General features: G+C 43.4%; 1 protein-coding gene across 5 annotated transcripts in view; it reads left to right on the top strand.

Moving 5' to 3' along the window:
• DCBLD2 (discoidin, CUB and LCCL domain containing 2) overlaps positions 1-22,085 on the top strand; it is an 89,263-nt gene that overhangs the window by 1,080 nt on the left and 66,098 nt on the right. For all 5 annotated transcript variants that reach the window (XM_046658575.1, XM_046658574.1, XM_046658571.1 and 2 more), the window contains exon 2: positions 14,420-14,647. In XM_046658575.1, coding sequence (XP_046514531.1) covers positions 14,420-14,647 — 228 coding nt within the window. The remainder of the gene's footprint in view (positions 1-14,419; positions 14,648-22,085) is intronic.

The raw sequence follows: 22,085 nt of genomic DNA, 5'->3' as shown, positions 1-22,085 counted from the left end.
TCTTTCAGGCAGCGAACCGCAGTTTTTGAATCAGTTTGGCATCAGTTAATGAACACATTTTACATTGCTTTCCCACTTAACTGCAGTGAGAAGGATAAAGATTGGGTTGTTACTTATTGCTGGGAGGACTTTTCAAAATTGATCTCCTCGTTTATGTCCAGCTTAAGTTGCTCTCATGGTTTTCACTAAAAGATGGAATCCTGGCCCCAAGCCTGTCGGTATGAAGAAGCTGAAACTTTGACAAGGATGTGGAAATAGGATCTTTCTATGTAAGGAAAAAATGCGTTTGGTAAACTGACCTGTTAGATCCAGGCACATTTCTGCAGTGTTACTTAGAATTTAGATGCCAAGCATTGAGTTTTAGCTGGATTATCTTACTTTGTGGCAGGCACACTACTAAGTGGTGTGTGTGTCTTAACTCACTCAATCCTCACCACAGCCAGGTGAGATAGATATTGTTATTTATCCCATTTCAAATGTATGGAAATTGAGACACAAAAAATATAAGATGCCTTGATACAGAAAGGAATGTAACCACACAAGCAGAATACCCTGTTTTGCTTATTTTTAGATCTGAAAGTGTTGATGTCATGTTAAAAAAAATCTTTGAACAGTATGGAATCAGTTGGATGACTCCCCCCAGATGAGACGATTGCCATGTTTTTAGCACTTCTTAAGCTGGGTCTAATTAAAGATGCAGCATTACCTTATTTTTTTTTTTTTAAGGTTTAATTTCGGGTTTTACCAGAGCATTTTAACATATGTTTCTCTTTCACAGTGTCATCTCACACAAACATCAATGTAGATTAACACAAAAAGAAATGATGTCAGTAATTTACAAGACTTGATTTCCAGTTTTTCTAAGTTGATTGGGTAAATTTTGTTAAGTCATTTAATTTCTTTGTACTTCAGTTTTCTACATCCATGATATGAGAATACATACCTATTTCATAGCTTAATGAAAGTGGAATGATGGTACGGAGGAGTTTTGCAAAGAGAAAACCCTAGTACAGGTGTAACTACTTATCATTGTTACTCTTGAGCTTACTAAATTGATGAAGGAAGGGCTAGCCAGGTATACATCACCTGAAAACTCAGGAATTGTGTGGAATTCCAATTCCTCCTAATTGTTAAAGATTCTGTTTCTTACCTGAAGAACCCTGACGTAGTCTGTGGTGGAATTGCTTCTAAACCGGAGTCTCCCTAGTCTGACAGAGGGGCTTCGGGGTCCGCTGGGACTCCCTCTCTGAGCTGGAACGAGGGCTGACTTCAGAATGAGCAGCAGTGCTGTAAGGCGCCTGGAGAATTTTCACTAACAGGAAGGGCTGCATGTTGCGATGGTAAGGTGCGAGCCAGAGGTTTCACTTTGTGAGAAGTCTTAGGAAGAATACTGGAAGGAAGCAGTGGTAAAATGACTACAGGTGTCTTTTGTTGGTAGACTTGTAATTTGTTCTTTATGCATTTCCAGATTTTCTGCAATTTGCATACAGTCAGAAAAAATAAGCCGTGCTACAGTGTTTTGTGATGTGTAGATTGTTTTTCCTCTGCTAGTCTAGGTGGAAATGCCTGTAATGTGTATGTTGAGATAGAACTCTGCTTCAGGATTTTTTTTGTAATCTTTCAGACGTCGTTTTGAAGTAGCAGAAGATATTACCCTCATTCTGGTTAATGCCATACATAGCAGTTCCTCAGCAGATTTCCTGCTGACAGAGTAGTTTTGCTTTTTATTTGGCTCAGAATAAAGTTTATCTTTGGTCTGAAAACTTGGGAACCTTTCACAGCAGAGATGCACTTTGACCAATCTCATTTCATTAATATATTTATAAATAGATTCTATTTATTCACATCTATTTTGCTATGATGGTGTTTTAGATACAGCTTATATTTGTGTGTTTTTGAGTTCTAAATTTTATATTAAGTTCATCTTCAAAATTTTTTATTGAAAGCATTTTCTTCTGTAAAATGGATGTCTTTCTAAAAACTTACATTGGAGAAACTTATGATGCTGATTGTATATTTGCTATGTAATAAATTTACTTAATAGGAAGTTGGGAGTCTCCTGTGAATGAATTTATGTCTCGGTTTACATCGTGACTGTTGGGCTTGTGTCACCTGCTCTGAGAGCTCAGCCTCCTCATCTGCGTCATGGAGGGCCTGCCTCCCTTCTGGCTTAGAATATTATTTGAATGTGGTTAAATATCGGGGAATTAATTTTAAAAATTTATGATGACTGATTTGTTCATGCCTATTAATATGAAATGTTTATGAAAGTATTGATTTTTCTTTGCTGATTTAGTAAATCTATGGAACAAATCAGATTCTTTCTTAAAAAGAATTATTCAATTCTATATTTGGAACTAATGTGTGAAAAAAATGTATGTTCTGTCAAGTAATACCTTTATTTGCTTGTGATGCAGGGAAATATTTTTTGAACAATATTTGTGAGTTGACAGAAGTGAAAAGCACGTCTCTCTCAGCCAAGAGTGTCTGTAATTATTTCTGGTATTGATATTAGGTTAACTTAGAATTTTTGCTTGTCTTTTCTTGGTGTGATAAAACATTAGGGCTCTTACATGTAGTTTTCTTCAGAGGCAAAAATCAAAGCATCCTTTTTCTGCTGTATTTCTGCTTAATTTTGCACAATGGAGATTAGAAGCAGCAGAAAAAGGAGATAGCTAAAAATTCTATTTGAACATCTGAGCTTCATTCTAGGAGCTCAACGTAAAAAAATCTTAAAATAGTGCAATTGGGATAAGTGAAAGTACCAGTCCTAGAAATAAATGACAGATGAACTAATTAATTTCCGAGAAATACTTGGATCACAGATGAGGAGGAAAGGCTGGGTTTACATGGAGGTGGCTTTTAGCGGAGGACTGTCCTTGACAGCGTGAACCTGGGCCGTGCGGGTTGGGAGGTAATGTGGGTGTTCATTGAATGCTTGCGGACAGGTTCTGCTTCCAGCTCCAGATTAGTTGGAAGGATGTGGAATGATGACATAAAATTAGGAGGATTAGGAAAAGCTCCCGAGAGAGAGTGATATTTGCTACACGTGCTCGTTGAAGTATGAAGTGAGACCACTTGGCAGTTTTTCTTGTGGCTCATGGATTCGATTTACTTTATAACAACCTTATGGCCTTCGCACTTTATTTTTTAAAATGTTGTACAGATAACACTGATTGTAACTCAAACCCAAAAACTTAAATAATTATCCACAGTTCTATCTCCAATCTGTCAACTTAGAATTTTTATATTCCTTACAATTCCGTATTCACACACTCATGTAATCTTATGTGGTTGTATTTTAATACTGCTGTATTATGTTCTGTGGACATACCGTGTTAAAATTCATTTGCAGGCTAATTTAGCCCACATAAGCATGCTTACTAAATACAGCAAGACCAAAATTTCAAAATGTAATAATTCATCACATAAATAATTCATTACTTATGAAGTAATGACTATTTTGCTCACAACTGTTATTAGATTATTTATTCCAATTCATTAAATTCTTCATTTAGGATAGGATCTTTGAGAAAGCATTTCTGTTCAAAATATTAGCTGAGAAACATATGTCATGATAATTGTCTGGATCATTATGTGGACTAAATATAATTCATGAGGATGGAAAATATAGATATTCAGATAAACTAGCATTTAATGAATGTCAGTGTCCATTGAGCAGGTGAGAAATGGGGTGGTCTTAAAAGGCAGCTAAAGCATCACCTACTAGGCCAGCCTGCACTCTGAAGGGTATCTAGTTGGAAGAGAAGCTTTGAGTAGCTACTTGAATTAGGGGGAAGACCCCAAGGGGCAAGCTCCCTCAACTGCTAAGGAGAGTGTGCCGGGGGGTCCCTGCACAGCTTCTGCTGAGTGGGACACATGCAAGTCTGCAGTCAACACCAAATGCTGGAAGAAGGGGGTCAGATGAACAAATGTCCAGTTATAGATGAATAAGCACCGGGGATGGGGCATCCACAGGATGACCATAGCTGACCCTGCTGTGTGCTAGGTAGGAAAGTTGTTGAGTCAATCCTGAGTTCTCATCACAAAGAGAACTTTTTTTTCTTTTTTCTTCTTTCTTTTATTGTATCTATATCCTCTGCTTTCCCTGGTTCTGGATAGCTCGGAGTTCCTGGATGAAGTCGTGTGGCTGTGATGATTGGATCCACCACAAATGAGGGCTGTTAATGGAATCTCGGGTGGGGGTTCCTGCCCAGCAGCAGGTTGTGACTGCCCAGCCTTGTCACGGAGCTGCTTTGTCTCCTGCCCTGCTCCTCATCCCTGCGGTCTGCCTGCCTCCTGCCCCCTTCCTTCTCCTGACACCGTCTCTGCCACGTGTGCGGGACGCTGCTCCACCAGGCAGCCTCTGCTGGCCGTTCTCACTCTACCTGGAAACGTGCTGAAAACACCACTGGCTCTCATAGGTCTTTCTTCTCAGCTGTTTGCTTCCAGGTGTCCTAAATCTCTGCTTTTCTCGGTGGCGGGCTTTCTCAGCAGTAGACTCTGCGGTACTCTTCTTGGTGTCGCACGCAGCAGATTTTGCTCACCCTTGCAGTCTAGCTCCTGCTCTACTGAAACTGCCGTTTAAACCTTTGGACGTTTGGCTTTGTTTTGCTTGGGTTTGGGTTTACTCTGAAGAACCCGAGAGCTTTGTCATCACTGTGTTTTACTTCAGTGGACTTTGAAAGCAGGAGACTTTGGAGTCAGACACTCCTGGATGGAGGTACTGGCCACGCCAACTTCTGGGATCCACTGACCACTGTGAACATTTTTAAATATGTAACCCACGAGGGCTGGGATCAGGTCTGTTTGGATAGTTGGTAAGTTTTGTTCAATAAGTGAATCGATATGTGAATGAAAATGTTATTTCTCTTTACTCTGCAACTAAAATCTCCATTTTCACATTTCCTTTCTGCCTAGACACAATGCTTTTCCCTCCTGCCCGTTACCCCATCCCAATACTGTTTCGGGACGCTGCACCCCAGCCCAGGGAGGGGCAGACCTGCGATGGAGGAGCCTGACAGCAGGCGTGGCTGTCCACAGGAGGCCTCCTTGCGTGGCCTCCCGCCACCCAACCTCAGTGCTGGTTTCACCCGACCTCAGTGCTGGTTTCACCCGTCCCTTTGACCTCCGCTTTCTCTCCCGCTCCCTTTGTGCCTTTGACCTCCCGCTTCCTGCCTGTTGATATGTTTCTGTTTTCTCTGATCGCCACCTCAGCATTTTCAGGTTCCTGGGTTGTCTCTCCTCCTGGCAGGCCCTCGTTTCTGGTTACTCTGGAAGCCATCTCCTAGAAGCTAACTGTCTGGGTCTGAGTGTGAGACAGACCTTTTGTTTCCTGGGTGGAGGAAGAGGGTTTTTCTTTAGGGCTCTTGAAGTCATAAGGAACAGAGATCCAGATCTGCCTAAAGTGGAAGGGAAAAGTGTCAGGAGCATTCCGAGGTAACCGGGGAGTCTTTGTAAGAGCTGAACCCACCTGAGCCAGGGGGAAAGTGGGCGTGTGCCTGGACTCAGGCACCGAGGACTCCACTTCGTCTTGCTCTTGCTTCGGGCTGGTTTCCTCTGCGTGGAAGGATGCATGGCTGCTGGCAATCCTCAAGGCTTGCAGCTTCCACCCTGGAGAGATTCTGGGATTTTCCCTAATGTGCAAGGTCCAGAAATTGGAGGGAAGGGTGAGCTGGCCTCATGTTGGCCCAGTGTGAGTCAGTACCCAGCCCTGGACCAGTCCACTAACCAGGGGGCATGAGGTCATATGGAAACTGTTGAGAAAGTGCAGGGCGGTTTCCAGAAGGCTAAGGGAGCGGCTAGAAGGACAGAGGCAGGAAGTGTGTTCACCTTTATAAAGAGTCCCTATGTCTTACATAGTTCTTCCTGAACCCTCACGATTACTTTGGCCCATGGGTGATGTTGTCCCCATGTGCAGTGAGGGTCTGGAGGCTTGTAGGTGTTAAGTGCCCAGGGTCCCAGAGGGGGCAGGGCTAGGACTTAAGTCACGTCTGTTGGACTCTACAGCCCAGGCACTTTCTCTCTGTCGCTCGCCAGCCGGGTGCCTGCCCCGGGCTCGTCTGGGGTTGTTATTTTCTAAATTCAGCAGTGTGCCCTGAGACTGTGCTGTGTCTGCATGGAGGCCTGCGGAGGCGAGGAGAATGCTCTGCCTGCCTGGCAGTTTTACCGCCTCGTGCTGTAAACTGACATATCCGTGATTAAGCATATAAGTAAGGAAAGGGATTTTGATAATGGAAATGGAGGGAAAGACCAGGGCTTCAGAAAGGTTTCCCAAAGGAGGTAACATTGAGTAGGTGTTTGCTGGGTGGAATGACGAGGAAGGACATTACTTTTGCAGAGTGGAATAGCACGTGCAGTGGCACAGAGGAGAGCGTGGAGCAGGTAGGGAGTCACCAGGAGGTTGTGGGAAAAGTTCGGAGATGAAACCAGAAAGAGAGTTGGGGGCCAGGTTATAATGGGCTTTGTGTCTGTGCTGAAGAGTTTGGGTTTTATTGTATCATCAGCGGGAAGCAGTTGAAGGAGTTTTCCATGAGGGCTCTGTGTGACCCAGCTGGTGTTTGAGGAACCCTGGCAGCAGTGTGGACAGCAGGGGGAGGAAGGACAGGAAGTGGGGCCGCCTGCTGGGGAGCTCCTGTTGCAGGGGCCTGCACTGTTCAGAGGGACCAGGGTCAAAGACGCTAAGGAGATGGAAAGTATAAAACTTAATGGCCAGTTGAATTTGAGAGAGCAGAGTCAATCAAATGCTACTCATTTTTTTCTTTCTGGAATCCTCCTCTTTTCTCTGCTCTCCACCTCCCTCAATCACTAGGATTTCTGCCTAGTTAACTGCTATTCATTCTGCACACACACACACACCCCCACACACCCCCTAAAGCCCCTGGTACTCCCCTGCAGTCCTTGTCACCCCTGAAATTACTTGCTGCGTCTGTCTTACCCACTATATTGTGCCCTCTCTAAGGACAGGGGCCTCGTCTGTCATTTTTATTGTTATGCCTAGCACCTGGTACAGTGCCTGGCACGTGGAAGGTGTTCCCTGAATGCCTGGGATGCGTTGAGTTTGAAGTGCTGTGGTGCTTTCTCCATTTCGGCAGCAGCTGAAATCCTGGCTTTGGCGAGGTTGCCCAGTAGGGGACGAGGTGGGGAGGAGCTCGGAGGAGCAGCCCGCCAGCAGGCGGTAGTGGGAAGATAAGCAGCCCAGAGGCCGGACAAGTTGCAGTTAGAGAGTCAAAAGAACTCAGATGGAGCAGGAGAGTTTGAAGGAGGGAGGGAGGCATGAGTGAAGGAGGCAAGGGCCGGCGATGCCCGCTGCTGGGGAAGGCCACAGCTCGGAAACTGGCCGCTCTGGTGATCGTTTCACTGGAGAGCTAGGGCTGCCATAAGAGTGCCACAGTCTTAGCTGGCTTGAAATGACAGAAACTGGTGGTCTCACAGTTCCATGGGCTAGAATTCTGATGTTAGGGCATCGGCAGGGCCACGCTCTCTCCAAAGACGGCAGGGCAGGATCCTTCTTGCCACCTGTTAGCTTCTGGCGGTTGCTGCCTGCGGGATTCCTTTGCATCATCCCCATCTCTGCCTCTGTAGTTACTGGTGGTCTCCTTGTGTCTGTGTCTGTGTCTACATTTTCCTCCTCATATAAAGACACCAGTCATGGGTTGGGGTCTACACTGATCCAGTGTAACCTCATCTTAACTTGATTACATCTGCAGAGACTCTTTCCAAATTACAGTACAGTCACAGGTACCAGAAATTAGGAAGTAGAATCAGAGTCACCAGTCCGCAGTGATAGAACCAGTCCGTGGAAGCTCACTGGAAAAGTATAAACCTCCCATAGTTTACGACAGTTGTAATGGAAGTTGCGTTGCTCTGCATTTTCGGCATATTTGTGCAAGCTTCCTGCATTGGCGTTTGCTGTTGTTAAAGTATTTTCAGAAGTCACACAGTGTTCATATTAGTAAAACTCAATAATTACCATAATTTATATTGCTTCTTAGTGGTAACGTGACTAAAATATGGGGTGGCTTGAGGGTCACATGTAATCAGTGTCACAAGCACATATTTATCCAAAAACACACACTTGATGTGGAGTTGAGAGCAGCCTAAAGTGAGCGTGCGTTCTTTGTTGTGTTAGTTCATTGTGATTTAAATATGTTTAATGTTCTTCTGTTTTCTCTAGGGATAAGTAGTAAAAAAATTATTCAGTAATTTTCCTGGAACAGTATCAAAATTTGTATCTGGCTTAGCACATGTGACCTTTACACCCTGCAGAGGAAGTGAACACATGTACTGTGAGTAATCCCCCAGTACATCTGCAGCCAAGCAGAGGAGCAGTCGGAGCAAATTCCAGTGTTTTTTCTCCACTGAAATAAAATTAAAATTCAAAAATTACATTAACAGGCCTCTGCCCTCTGTGGTTCGTTCTGGTCCGGTGGAGACCGTGTGGGAGGAGGAGAGGGGGAAGCGGCGGTGATGGTGGGGATGCGGTTCGTTCTGGTCCGGTGGAGACCGTGTGGGAGGAGAGGGGGAAGCGGCGGTGATGGTGGGGATGCGGTTGGAGAAGGAGGGAGCTGGTGGTGGTGGAGTTGTCGATGAGAGGCTGTGGACTGGTCCTGTGATACCGTTTTGAAAGTTGTTTTCCAGTAGTAGTTAGGCCTTCCTTGTCAGTTCTGCCTTGAGAAAGTGAGGGATGGTAGGTGGTGTGGCATGGTGCAGATCCTTATTCCTTCCAGTGCCCAGAGCTAAGCAGAGAGCTCAGAGACTCTTGCTCCTGACCCTATTATACCCTTTCTTAAACTCATGTTAAGAGCTCCTGATCCAGAAAAACAATTATTCGAGGGCTGTACACTAAAAAGTACCTTTTTTTCCTATAATGTAAAGAAAAATAAAGCATTCTGTTTACTTGCTTTAAAAATCGGGAAGTGGAATCATGACATTCTTTAGTATAGCTGCTGACCTTGGGGGCAGCTGTCCCCTGGGTTGCCCTTCAGCTAGTAGAAGGAGCGCGCTACCCTTTGGGTCAGAAGAAGTTACCCGGTCTTCTGTCTGAGACTCCCTGGCTTCGCCATGTGTCAGCGCTTCCAGCCCCTCCCTGCTGGCATTTAGGACGGGCCATTCTCTATCCCGGGCTGGCTGTGCTTTGTGAGAGGGTTAGCAACATTTCTGGCCTCTACCTGCTAGGTGCTAGGAGCACCCGCCCCTCTAATTGTGACAATCAAAAATGTCTCCTGAATATTCTCAATTTTAGTTTTACTTTTTTTTTTTTTTTTGAGGACTACTGCCAGTCCTTCTCTTTTTGCTGAGGAAGCCTGGCCCTGAGCTAACATCGTGCCCATCTTCCTCTACTTTATGTGTGGAACGCCTACCACAGCCTGGTGTGCCAAGCAGTGCCATGTCCGCACCCGGGATCCGAACTGGTGAACCCTGGGCCACCGAGAAGCGAACGTGCCAACTTAACCGCTGTGCCACCGGGCTGGCCCCTAGTTTTACTTTTAAATTTGTCATATTTTAAGCCTTTTGGTGTAGAATAGGCTTTACTTCTAAGAACTGTAAAAATAAACTGGAAGCGTATTTTCTAATTAGGGGGTAGAGTGAGGACGAGGTCTTCTTTGATCTGGGAAGTCACTGTTTGCCCCCTGGATGCCCAGGACAGTGTTTCTCAGCCTGCGGGGCCTTTGTGGGTCAGGAGCGTGTGTGCAGCAGTGAGGAGGGTCTCAGTGTAAAGGAGTTTCTTACTTGGACTAACAGGAAACATTTGAAGGCTGTTGGCCTGGTGAGGATGTGTGAGCCTGGCCCTCCTTCTGGGCTGGAATCTTCTGACCACGGCCGTAGGGGTTTGGCCAGGCCGGCTGCGCTGTTTACCTGGTCAGGTTGAACTGGCCCCACAGTCCTGGAAACGTGAGACAGTCCGTGTCCGTGTGACAGAGGGTCAGTGAACATGACCCGCTCTAACTTTGGCTTCTGGTGCGTCCCATCTCGTTTGCGAGAGGAACAAGCTCTGAACGCCATCACATACTTTAGAACATTCTTGGCACGTTACTCGTGGACTGTTCGTGCCCTCCCCCTACACGAGATACTGAAAAAGCTCCATTTTTATTGTTTTCTTCATCAGCGTGCACACAGAAGTCCTGTTTTTCATCAGTTAGTATTTATTTTGTTAACTTTTATAGAAATTATGCTTTATAGAGGAAAGGGCAAGAAACATTTTCTGTGTTTACTGAAAATCAAACATAAATATGAGCATAAAGACATCTAAAAATTACTTCTAACACTCTGCTTGTCCTCTTTTTGTAAAATTCGTTTTAAAATGACAACCTTAAGTTAAATAATAGCCTGCGGGGAATATGCTAAATGGGAGGATCTGCTAAGTCATGAATTCAGCTGCGAATTCAGCTGTGGATGGGAAATTGTTGACTTTGTAGAATCCATCAACACTTCCAAGTGCTGAAAAAGCTGCCTGAGTTTCCATTTACTAAAGAAATGCATTTACATTTTAAGTTATTTTGTTTATTCAGCGGCTACTTTTAAAGACTGAAACACTTCCAGAAAGCACGTTTTCATCTTTTCTGTAGTAAGAGAACATTTCAGACTGGTTTCATAATGTTAGAAACTCTGTCTCAGGGTAGTTGTTTTTCTCTCTGAGGAAAAATATTAATGATTGTTCAAAAGTTATTTATATTACAGTTCATTTATTCTCACAGTGGAGGTTTTTATATCCCTATTTTTAAAATTTAGATGATATCCAGCAGAGATATTCAAGGTATTTTCATGGTAGTTTCAGGGGAAGTTGGCGGTTATTTTTTTTCCTCTGAGTTGTATCACATTCTAAGTTTGATGTTTGCAGATGGGTGGGTGTATGGTGTAAAATTCATGGCTGTTTCATGGTGCCCTTGTGTGGTGGTGTATTATTGGGCTGCGAAGCCTGGCTCTTGAGCGTGGAGTGAAAGCTGGTGTGAAGATAGAGCTTTGCTTTAATCAGCATTAAACTTTATCTGAGAGAGAGTCGTGTAGGAAGCAGATTGCTCATATGACCTTTAAAAGTAGACTAAGTAACAATGCTAGTGCGGATTTGAGAATAAAACTTCTTTATCAGCAAAGGATACGAAGTATTGTCATCAGAATCTAGGTAAACGTTTGTTCCTTCATTAAAGTTAGTTTTGAGACTAGTTTAAAATTACTTTTTCCACAGATTAATGTACAGTTTCCTATTCATTCAATTAATGAAGTTATTTTGCAACTATTTCTTGCTAGATACTATGTTGTCTTTCTTCACAGTCTTCTAAAGCTGTGGTTTGTTTTAGTAAGTGAGAGCAGCACTGCACTGTTCTTAAAATAATAAATCAAGATAATAGGAAATTCTCTTATGGCCATCCATATCCATATTGAGGTTAAAATGCAGCAGTGTCACTTTTAATACAGTTTTCTGTGTAAGTATTCAGCTATTCCAAAAGGTGATTATAAATAGCTCTTTTGAAGGAGAAAATACTATCATTTTATGGGCATGTATTTATCTTTCTATTAGAAAGAGATTCATTCACTAACAGAAAGAGAAGTCAAGAATGCAGTCCCATTTATAATCTCAACAAAAAGAGTGAAATATCTAGGAATAAATTTAACCAAAGAGGTCAAAGGCCTATATGCTTAAAACTATAAGACATTATTGAAAGAAATTGAAGAAGACAAAGAAATGGAAAGATATTCCATGCTCATGGATTGGAAGCATAAAAACATAGTTAAAATGTCCATATTACCTAAAGCAATCTCTAGACTCAGTGCAATCCCAATGACGGTCTCCATGGAAATAGAACAAAGAATCCTAAAATTTATATGGAACAACAAAAGACCCCAAATTGTCAAAGCAATCCTGAGAAAAAGAACAAAGCTGGAGGCATCACCATCCCTGACTTCAGATGAGCTACAGAGCCATAGTGATCCAAACAGCATGGCAGTGGCACAAAAGCAGACACACAGATCAGTGGAACAGAATTGAAAGTCCAGAAATAAAACCACACATCTATGGACAGCTAATCTTTGACAAAGTAGCCAAGAACATACAATGGAGAAAGGAAAGTCTCTTCAACAAATGGTGCTGGGAAAACTGAATAGCCACATGCAAAAGAATGAAAGTAGATCATTGTCTTACACCATGCACAAAAGTTAACCCAAAATGGATTAAAGGCTTGAATGTAAGACCCGAAACCATAAAACTAGAAGAAAATATAGGCAGTATTCTCTTTGACATTGGTATTAGCAGCATCTTTTCAAATACCATGTCTACTCAGGCAAGGGAAACAAAAGAAAAAATAAACAAATGGGACTACCTCATACTGAAAACCTTCTGCAAGGCAAAGGAAACCAGGAACAAAACAAAAAGACAACCCACCAACTGGGAGAAAATATGTGCAAATCATATATCTGACGAGGGGTTAATTTCCAAAATACATAAAGAACTCATACAACTCAACAAGAAAACAAACAACCCGACCAAAAGATGGGCAGAGGATATGAGCAGACATTTTTCCAAAGATAACAGATGGCCAACAGACACCTGAAAAGATGTTTAACATCACTAATAATTAGGGAAATGCAAATCAAAACTGCAATGCGATATCACCTTATACCTGTTAGAATGGCTGTAATTAACGAGACAAGAAAAGACAGTGTAGGAGAGGGTGTGGAGAAAAGGGAACCCTCACACACTGCTGGTGGGAGTGCAAACTGGTGTAGTCATTATGGGTATGGAGATTCCTCAAAAAAGTAAAAATAGAAATATCATACAACCCAGCTATCCCACTACTGGGTATTTATCCAAGGAACTTGAAATCAACAATTCAAAGAGACTTATGCACCCCTGTGCTCATGGCAGCATTTTTCACAAGAGCCAAGACCTGGAGGCAACCCAGCTGCCCATCAACTGATGAGTGGATAAAGAAGAGGTGGTTTCTAATATGATGGAATACTACTCAGCCATTAAAAAAAGACAAGGGCTGTCCTGGTGGCACAGTGGTTAAGTTTGAACGTTCTGCTTCGGTGCCCCAGGGTTTGGTGGTTCGGATCCTGGGTGTGGACATGGCACTGCTTTGCAAGCCATGCTGTGGCAGGTGTCCCACATATAAAGTAGAGGAAGATGGGCGCGGATGTGAGCTCAGGGCTAATCTTCCTCAAAAAAAAGACAAAATTGTCCCATTTGCAATGATGTGGATGGACCTTGAGGGTATTATGTTAAGTGAAATAAGCCAGACAGAGAAAGACAAACACCACATGATTTCACTCATGTGTGGAAGATAAACTAACACATGGACAAGGAGAACAGATTAGTGGTTACCAGAGGGGAAGCGGTGGGGGAGGGCGAAAGGGGTACAGGGGCACTCATACATGGTGACGGATGAAAACTAGACTATCAGTGGTGAGTGCGATGCAGTCTATACAGAAACTGATATATAATAATGTACACCCGAAACTACACAGTTATAAACCATTATGACCTCAATTAAAAAAAGGTAAAAAAAAGAAAAGGAAGGGATTCATTTGAATCCGCTTGTTAAGGAACTCTGAATTGTACAGTTGGAGCAGCAGCTGAAACATCTTAATCAACGTTACACGCCTCCTTCTAGGTGCTCAGCAAAATAGCAAATTTAATGATAAAAGGAAAGATGCAAATATTTGAATTTTTACAATCAATATTTTATCTGTTTCCATATCCAGTTACTGAAGAAATTTCTGGAACAGATAATGCTGCTACCAAAATATGACATTCATTTTTCCGAATCTTTAGCCATTAAACTCTTACTTTTTCTCATCATTCTGTGGGGAAAAATGAGGCTTTTGGAGAGGGGCTACTCAAAAGTTGAATTTCAGTGGAATGTAAAATTAAGTGTCATTAGCTGTCGCTTTAACGCCTTCAGGAAGGAGTGACTTGCAGCGTGTGATTTGGTCAATAATCTGCACCATCTTTAGCATAAAGTGCTGTTAGGGACCCCTCAGCATCTCGGAGTTTAGAGGGGGTTTGTGATGTTTGTAAATAAGTAGACGAAGCTGCTCACATACTTCTGTTTTTATGTTTGTTTCCTTTGAACAATGACTATGAATTGATACTGTTTCGAGGATTGGATTTATCATGACGTGTATGTATGTTGATTGTAAGCTGTGTTTACTTCTATTTGTTCAGATTGCAAAGTGCTTTGAACTCTTGGATTACGAAGGTAGTTGTGGATCATTGTGACCTCAGCTGGCTGCTGCTGGCTCCTGCGAGTAGACACGCTGAGAACGTGTCATCTGTTTTATCTCGTGTAGGGAAAGTATTGGTGGCATAAGAGATCTGATGTCTTACATATTTTAAAAGCTTGACAACAAAGTCTTGCTTGTTTATAGAGTAAGTTAAAGATGGAAGAATAACTGATCGTTCTTTTCTCTTCTGTTAAAGGTGACGGATGTGGCCACACCGTGCTCGGCCCTGAAAGTGGAACACTTGCGTCCATCAACTATCCGCACACCTACCCCAACAGCACTGTGTGCGAGTGGGAGATCCGCGTGAGGCCCGGGGACAGAGTGCGCTTCAGATTTGGTGACTTTGACATTGAAGATTCTGATTCTTGTCACTTTAATTACTTGAGAATTTATAATGGAATTGGAGTCAGCAGAACTGAAATAGGTAGGAAGTTTTCTTGTAAATGTCCATGTAATACATTATTGCCTGAGTTTTAAAACTAAAGCAGTTTTTGCTACTTCCTGTTGAATAACTATGCTGTAGAGGAGGATATGTGGGAAATTATTGAAAACGTGTGGAAATCTCAAGTTTGAATCTCCTTTTGGAAGAGAAGATTCCTGTCTTTTTATTTACTGTTCTGATAAGCTTGTGTGTGTTGATACCTTTGTCACAAGATGCTGCAATACCACTTCTAAGAAGGTGGAAGTTAATTATCTCATTTTTTATTTGTTTGTTTTTCTTTGATCATTTTATTTGCAGAAGATGACAAGTGTAATCCATGCGTAGGAGGCAGCATGTCATGGTGATTAAGGGCATGGGTTTTGGATCAAAACTTCCTGGTATTAAATTCTAACTCTGCTGTTAGCTTGCTGTGTGACCTTGGTCAAGTTACCTGACGTCTCTGTTTCCTCAACTGTAAAATAGGGAATGAACTAGTACATGTAAAGTGCTTAGAACAGAACCTAACGCATAATATATGCTTAGTAAATATCAGCTGCTCTTGTTATTCTCAACTAAGATCAGCGTCACCTGGAAAACTTGTAAATAATCCTGTAAACCTGGTTCCCATGCAAGACCAACTGCGTCATAGTCGAATGGGTGGGACCCCCGCCTCAGTAGTCTACAGCCTCCCAGGAGATCGACTCTGCCGTCAGGTTGAGGACCTCTGGCTTAGAGATCAGCGCCTTTCTCTTAAGAAAGGTGGGGAAGTTTGTAAGGCTGTTGTGGTGACCTGACATAAAATGAAGAGGTCTGGAACTCTCTGAGTTCCTGTGGAGACATTTGTTGGAACCAGTGTGTACACTGTCTTCTAGAACTGTCTCTGGAGTGCGGACCGTGTTCTCTCAGCGTCACCCTCGTCCTCTGGCCTCCTCCCCGGCCCTCTCCTCTGGGCCCGTTGAGAGGACAGCTCCCAGCCCGCCTCCCTGGCTGCGGGTTGGTGCCCGGGCTGTCTCTGCATGGGCTCTCGATTAGCCTGGTGGCCTGATCACCACGTGCTCGTTGCCAGGACTGTGTGGTCTCAGGTGGGCTGTAGGGACTCACATCACATCGCCTGCGGATCTAGAAACGCTCTCGCCGTGGCACCGATGCCAGAGAACTGGGTGCTCACTGCCTGCTGGGCCGGGCGGCAGGGCGGCGGGGACCCTGAGCAGTCTTGCAGCACCGTGAGAAAAGGGACCCCAGTCCGATGCGGCGCTGAGCAGTTGACAGGAAATGAAGGGGCTCGAGAAACGTTTTGTCCTCTGTGGGACTGTGTGTAAATGGCATTTTAGAAAAAGAGGGGAGGAGGTGGCGGGAGCTGGTGTCCACGGAGATGCGGCTCCCGAAAGTGACATGCGGACCTCTTTGCATCGTGATTCGAGTTAACCGACTGCAAGAAGACATTTTTAAGATAATCAGAAATTTTAAGAGGAATTGGGCGTTCGGTGGTAGTCAAGAACGATTGTTTTTGGTGTGGTAATGTTATAATTATTTTCTCACGTTCTGCTTGTGAGACATTCTGAAGTTTTCACGAAATGTCGTGGTTTGTGTTAAGCGTCTCAGGAAGAAAGGTGGGCAGGGGTCTGTGCAGTAAGACGACCTGTGGGAGAAGCCGAGCCTGGCCCGGGGGGTGCTTGGCCCTCCTCTCTCTGCTTTTGTGTATTTTTGAAAATTTCCATGATGAAAAGTGTTGTTTTTCAATGAAAATAGACAAGAGGGCTCCGCGTTTGGACAGTGAGTACTGTCACTCGCTCGGGGGAGGCGGGACGTGGGGAAGGTGTTGAGCCCCGGCTTTAAATGCTCCCAGGGCTCTCGTCGCAGCTCCGGGCCTCCCGTGCTGAGTCCTTCCAGCCGGTGCTCGGCCGCCCCGCCTGGACTTGAGTCGTTGGCTGCGCCGTCGGAGGGTTAAATGGATAGGGCTTCCAGGGCTGGGGATGGGGTAGGTGTGCGGTCAACCTCGGCTCTCCCTCACCCCGCTCTTCTCGTCTCCCTTGTTCTCTCTCCCCGCTCGGGAGTGGAGAGCTGCAGGAAGGTCCAGGGCCCCGAGCAAGGGCGTTCCTGTTGGATTTTGTTTGGCCCCCGTCACCACCTACCGTGTCCCACTGGTCCTCCATTTGGGTAGCCGCCTATGGTTAGTGGGAGGAAGGTCACTTTCCTGACATCGCAGAGAAGTAAAGATCATCCGAGAGCGGCATTTGATGCTCTGGTGAAGGTGAGAGTGCAGAGAGTTACAGGATGGAGGCGGATGTGTGGGGTCCAGACTCCAGCGACAGCGGAGATGAAGCGTCCTGTCCTCTGTCAGCTCTTCCCGCTGCCCCTTCTGAAAAGAGCCGGCCCAGATGAGCTGCCTTTCCCTATACAAATGGTTCTTATTTTGGTGTAAAGCTTAGATTTTTGGGTTGTGTCTATAGGTGTTATTTGGGGGATTTTTTTCCCCTGAGAATTATGGAATGTTGGTGTTATGGTATAAAGGTAGTATGGAATAATCGGGAAAAGAAAATGAAGGGAGCGTGGTTTCTCAAAGAATCGTTCTTTAATTATAAATCCCCTCGAATGTGTTTTAACCGATACGCGCTTCTGGCTTCCTTGGCGGTTGGGCAGTTATTTTCTGTTCTCTTAGAAGGGATAATAATGTGTAGCATTATTTAAATATACGAGTTTATTATGATTCCATGTGACTACTTTCTGATTGCTAAACTGTCCAGAAATCTGTGAAATTCCTGGGGGTCGTGGTGCCCGTTGCCCCGACAGACAGGTGTGCGCGGTGACGGGACGGCGTCAGCTCAGGGGTCTCCACTCCGCCCCTTCCGGAGGCGGATCGTGTTGGAATGAGAAAATCCCATTGTGCCTTGAATTTTACTTTTCCTTTTGGTTCTTTAATTCCTGGTGTCTGAGACATAGTAGTTGCTCTGTAAAGATGGTAATTGAAGTAAAAAATTTATTTGTTATGCATCTTAACTTTTTCGGTACATATACAAATATATATCTCCAAACTATTTTGCAAGTTGTTTTTTCCTCTCTTAATATTTAGACATCTTTTCATTGGCCTGTAGACAGCTCCTAGCATCGTTTCCCCTCTGGATATTATTGATAATTAGTCCAAAGATGAAATTTAAAAACAAACGTTAAAAAGAAAAATCTTTGCTTATTTGTAACCTTTTCCTACTGTATTTTATATATTTGCCTCCTGGGTTTTGCTTAAAGTTTCCATTTGAAATAACCTTTTTGGGGAGGACGGAAATCGTAGGTGGAGATCTAGCTGAGAAGCTGAGCATTTTAAGGCCGAGTAGGTGCTGAAGGAGAAAGCGTTCTCTAGAAGAAGAAACGTGGGAGTGCGTGTGTGCCCACTTACACTGACGGGTCCCCCTGCTGTCTGCACCTTCAGTCCTCGGCTGATAGTACCCGAGAGGGAAACCGCATCCTCCGGCCTTCATTTCATAAATGCTTCCAGGTCTCCTGTGGTTTTTTTCAGTTTCTCTTTCTCGGTTATTTGTCCCGTTTCCATAATATGCTTAGGTCTCCCTATTTTAAGAGAAAAAATAGATTTTCTTTCTTTTTACCATCAAACCTCTTGAAAAAGCTGTAATGATGATAATATGTATTTAATGTGAGAGTGATTGCTGCGTTTTTTGAATTCTTTTCTTAGAGGCTCAGGCTAATGATAAAGGTAACTGCATGCATGCCCTGCTTGCGGTGTGCCGGGTGCACGTCAGTCACTTTATCAATTAACTTACTTAGTCTTCATGAGAACCCTTGAGATACATGCTGTTATCACCCCCATTTACTGATGAGAAACTGAGGCACAGAGAGGTAAAATAACTTGCTCAGGGTCACACGGCTAGTAAGTTGCTAAGCAGGATTCAAACCTAAGCAGTATGGCTTCAGAATTGCTGCCTCTTAGATTTAGCCCTTGACATGCTTGATTTCATTGAATCCTGCCAGAATCCTAGACATTATTCCCATAAAGCAGATAAACAGAAGATCTGAGAAGATAAGCCACCTGCCCAAAGTCACACAACAAAGTTGGGACTTGAACCGAGATCTGGCTAACAGCAGAGTCCATGATCTCAGCCGCCAGGCTCTGGCCTCCTGGAGGAATGGATACCGGCAGTGGCTCCTGGATCTTTCACTGTGCGCCCCCACCCCCAAAACTGTTGAAACCAGCAGGTTTTAGTGAACGTTTCTTTCATTTAGCTGTTTATTTTGACATAATTTTCAACTTAAGGGAAAAGTTGCAAGAACGGGATAAAGAATTCCCATATCCCTCTCACCCAGATTTTCCATGTTGGCATCCACTGCATTTGCATTATCCTCCCACGCGGACACACAGTTTTTTTTCCTAAACTGTTTGAGAGTAAGTTTCAGGCATGATGTCCCTTTACCCTTGTATGCTGAACTGTTTATTTCCTAAAAATTAGGACATTCTCTTTACATGACCTCAGGACAGTTATCAGAGTAAAGGAAAGTCATGTTCTTGTAGCAGTAGGTACCGACCTTATTCATGTGGCTCCAGACATCCAGACAGTGTGGCTCATAGGAAAGACCTTCTCAGATCGTGTGTTGCGGTCAGTTGTCGCATCTTAGTCTGCGTTCCTAGGACCTTAAAGGCGAGGACGGCTCCTCGGTCTCTCCTCGTGTTTCATGATGCTGACCTTCCTGAAGGCCTAAATGGGCCAGTCATCTTGTAGCATCTTCCTTAATTTGATTGACTTATGTCTCCTCACAACTACATTCCGGGTACGGACTTCTGGCAGGAATACCAGAGGGATGTTCTCAGTGCGTGGTGTCTGGAGCTCACCCTGTCCGTTTGTCCCATTGCGGCGCTGTCCGCCTGGGTCTCCTGGCTCAGCTGATGTCTCCCGGATTCCTACAGTGTAGCTGTGCTTCCCTTCGTCAGCAGTACCCCTCTTGTGGGGGCACTCACTCAGTGAACTCGCACCCGCTAGTTTGGGCATCCATTAATGATTCTTGTGCGAGTCAGTTGTTGTTATGATAATTGTCAAGTGCTGGTTTTCTAATTTCATCCCTCCTTCTATGTTTATTAGGTTTTTTCCTACTGAAAAAGTACGCTTTTCCTTCACTCCCATTTATTTGTTTGTTTATATCAGCATGGACTCATGGATTCTTGTGTTAGTCCAGGGTTTATGGTCCTCTACTATCATTATTTATTTTGATGCTCATATTGTCCCAGATTGCCAGTGTGAACCCTCAGGCCAGCTCCTGCGTCCTTTTGTGATGCCCTCATCGTTCTGTGAGTACTTCCTAATGGTCTGGCACAGGATATTCCAGATTTATCTTGTACTTGCTCTGCCCCAGCCCTGAAATCAGCCGTTTCGTCACGGAACCCTCATTCTTTTTAATGGAAAATGATTGTTAAGTAGCATTTTGTTTAATCTCCACGTATTTGTGACTTTTCCAGTTTTCTTCTTGTAGTTGATTTCTAGTTTTGTATTGTTGTGGTCAGAAAAGGTGCTTCATATTATTTCAAGCTTCTTAAACTTATTGAGACTTGTTTTGTGGCCTAATATGTGATCCACCCTGGAGAATGTTCCATGTGCATTCAAAAAGAATGTACATTCCACAGTTTTTAGATGGAATGTTCTGTATGTATCTAAGTCCATCTGGTCTAAAGGGTCCTTTAAGGCCAGTGTTTCCTTATTGATCTTCTGTCTGGATGATCCATCCATTGATTAAGTGGGGCCCTAAAGTCTCTTCTGTTATTGTGATGCTGTCAATTTCTCCTCTTATGTCTGTTAACGTTGCTTTATGTATTTAGGTGCTCCTATGTTGGGCACATAGCTGTTTACGAGTGTTACATCCTCATGTTGGATTGTTCCCTTTATCATTATGCAGTGCCTGTCTTTATCTTTTGTTACGGTTTTTGTTTTAAAGTCTATTTTGTCTGATATAAGTATTGCTACCCCCGCCTTCTTTTCATTGCTATTTGCATGGAATATCTTTTTCCATCCCTTCACTTTCAGTTTGTGACTGTCTTTAGGTCTGAAGTGTCTCTCTTGTAAGCAGTATGTATATGGGTCTTGTTTTTTTTTTTATCCATTCAGCCACCCTGTGTCTTTTAACTGGAGCATTTAGTCTGTTTATATTTAAAGTAATTATTGATATATATGTACTTACTGCCATTTTGTTACTTTGTTTCTAGTTGATGTTTTAGTTCTCTACTTCTTTCTTCTTCTCTTGCTCTCTTCTCTTGTGATTTGATGACTTTAGTGTTATGTTTGGGTTCCTTTCTTTATTTTTGTGTATTTATTCTAGATTTCGGGTTTGTGATTATCATGAGTTTCATACATAATAATCTGTGTAAATAGGAATCTATAGTAAGTTGATGGTCTCTTAAATTCTACCTCATACTAAAAGCCCTACACTTTTACTGCCCCACCAGTGTTTTATGTTTTGATGTCACATTTTACCTCCTTTAATTTCGTGTGTCCCTTGGCCTCTCGTCTGAGATATAGAGGGTTGTCTTTTGGCCTTCGTCCTAGCTTTGTGAGTGCTTGATCCACTGCTTGTACTGTAGGTTTGCCTTTACCAGTGGTATTTCTTCTTTGATAATTTTCTTATTTCTGTTTGTGGCCTTTTCTTTCCACTTAAAGAAGTTCCTTTAACCTTTCTTGTAAGGCCAGTTTGGTGGTTATGAACTCCTGCAGTTTTTGCTTGTCTGGGAGGCTCTTCATCTCTCCTTCCATTCTGAATGATCACTTTGCCAGATACGGTATTGTTGGTTGTAGGATTTTTCTGTTCAGCACATTGAATATATTGTGCCACTCCCTTCTAGCCTGTAAGGTTTCTGCTGAGAAGTCAGCTGATAGCCTAATAGGGTTTCTCTTCTACATAACTTGTTGCTTTTCTTTTGTGACTTTTAGGATTCTCTCTGTGTTTTTAATTCTTGACGTTTTCGTTACAATGTATCTTGCTGTGGGCCTCTTTGAGTTCATCTTGTTTGGTGCTCTCTGTGCTTCCTGTACCTGAATGCCCCTTTCCTTTCCTGGGTTAGAAAAGTTTTTGGCTATCATTTCTTCAAATAAGTTCTCAGCCCCTTTGTCTCTCTTCTTCTTCTGGGACACCTATAATATGGATCTTAGTACGCTTGATACTGTCCCAGGGGTGCCTTAAACTGTCCTCATTCTTTTTAATTCTTTTTTCTGTTTAGCTTGGGTGATTTCTTCTACTCTTTCATCCAGATTGCTGATCCTTTCTTCTGTGTCATGTACTCTCCTGTTGGTTCAGAGTGAATTTTTCATTTCCATTATTGTATTCTTTAGCTCTGATTGGTTCTTTTTTATGTTTTCTGATTCTTTGTTGACGTTCTCACTGTGTTCATCCATTCTTCTCCCCAGATCAGTGAGCATCCTATGACCATTAGTTTGTACTCTTGATCACATAG

Source organism: Equus quagga, chromosome 4, assembly GCF_021613505.1.
Source record: "Equus quagga isolate Etosha38 chromosome 4, UCLA_HA_Equagga_1.0, whole genome shotgun sequence".
NCBI classification, from domain to species: Eukaryota; Metazoa; Chordata; class Mammalia; order Perissodactyla; family Equidae; genus Equus; species Equus quagga.
Note: the sequence above shows the minus strand (reverse complement) of the source record. Positions and strands in the feature narration are given on the sequence as shown.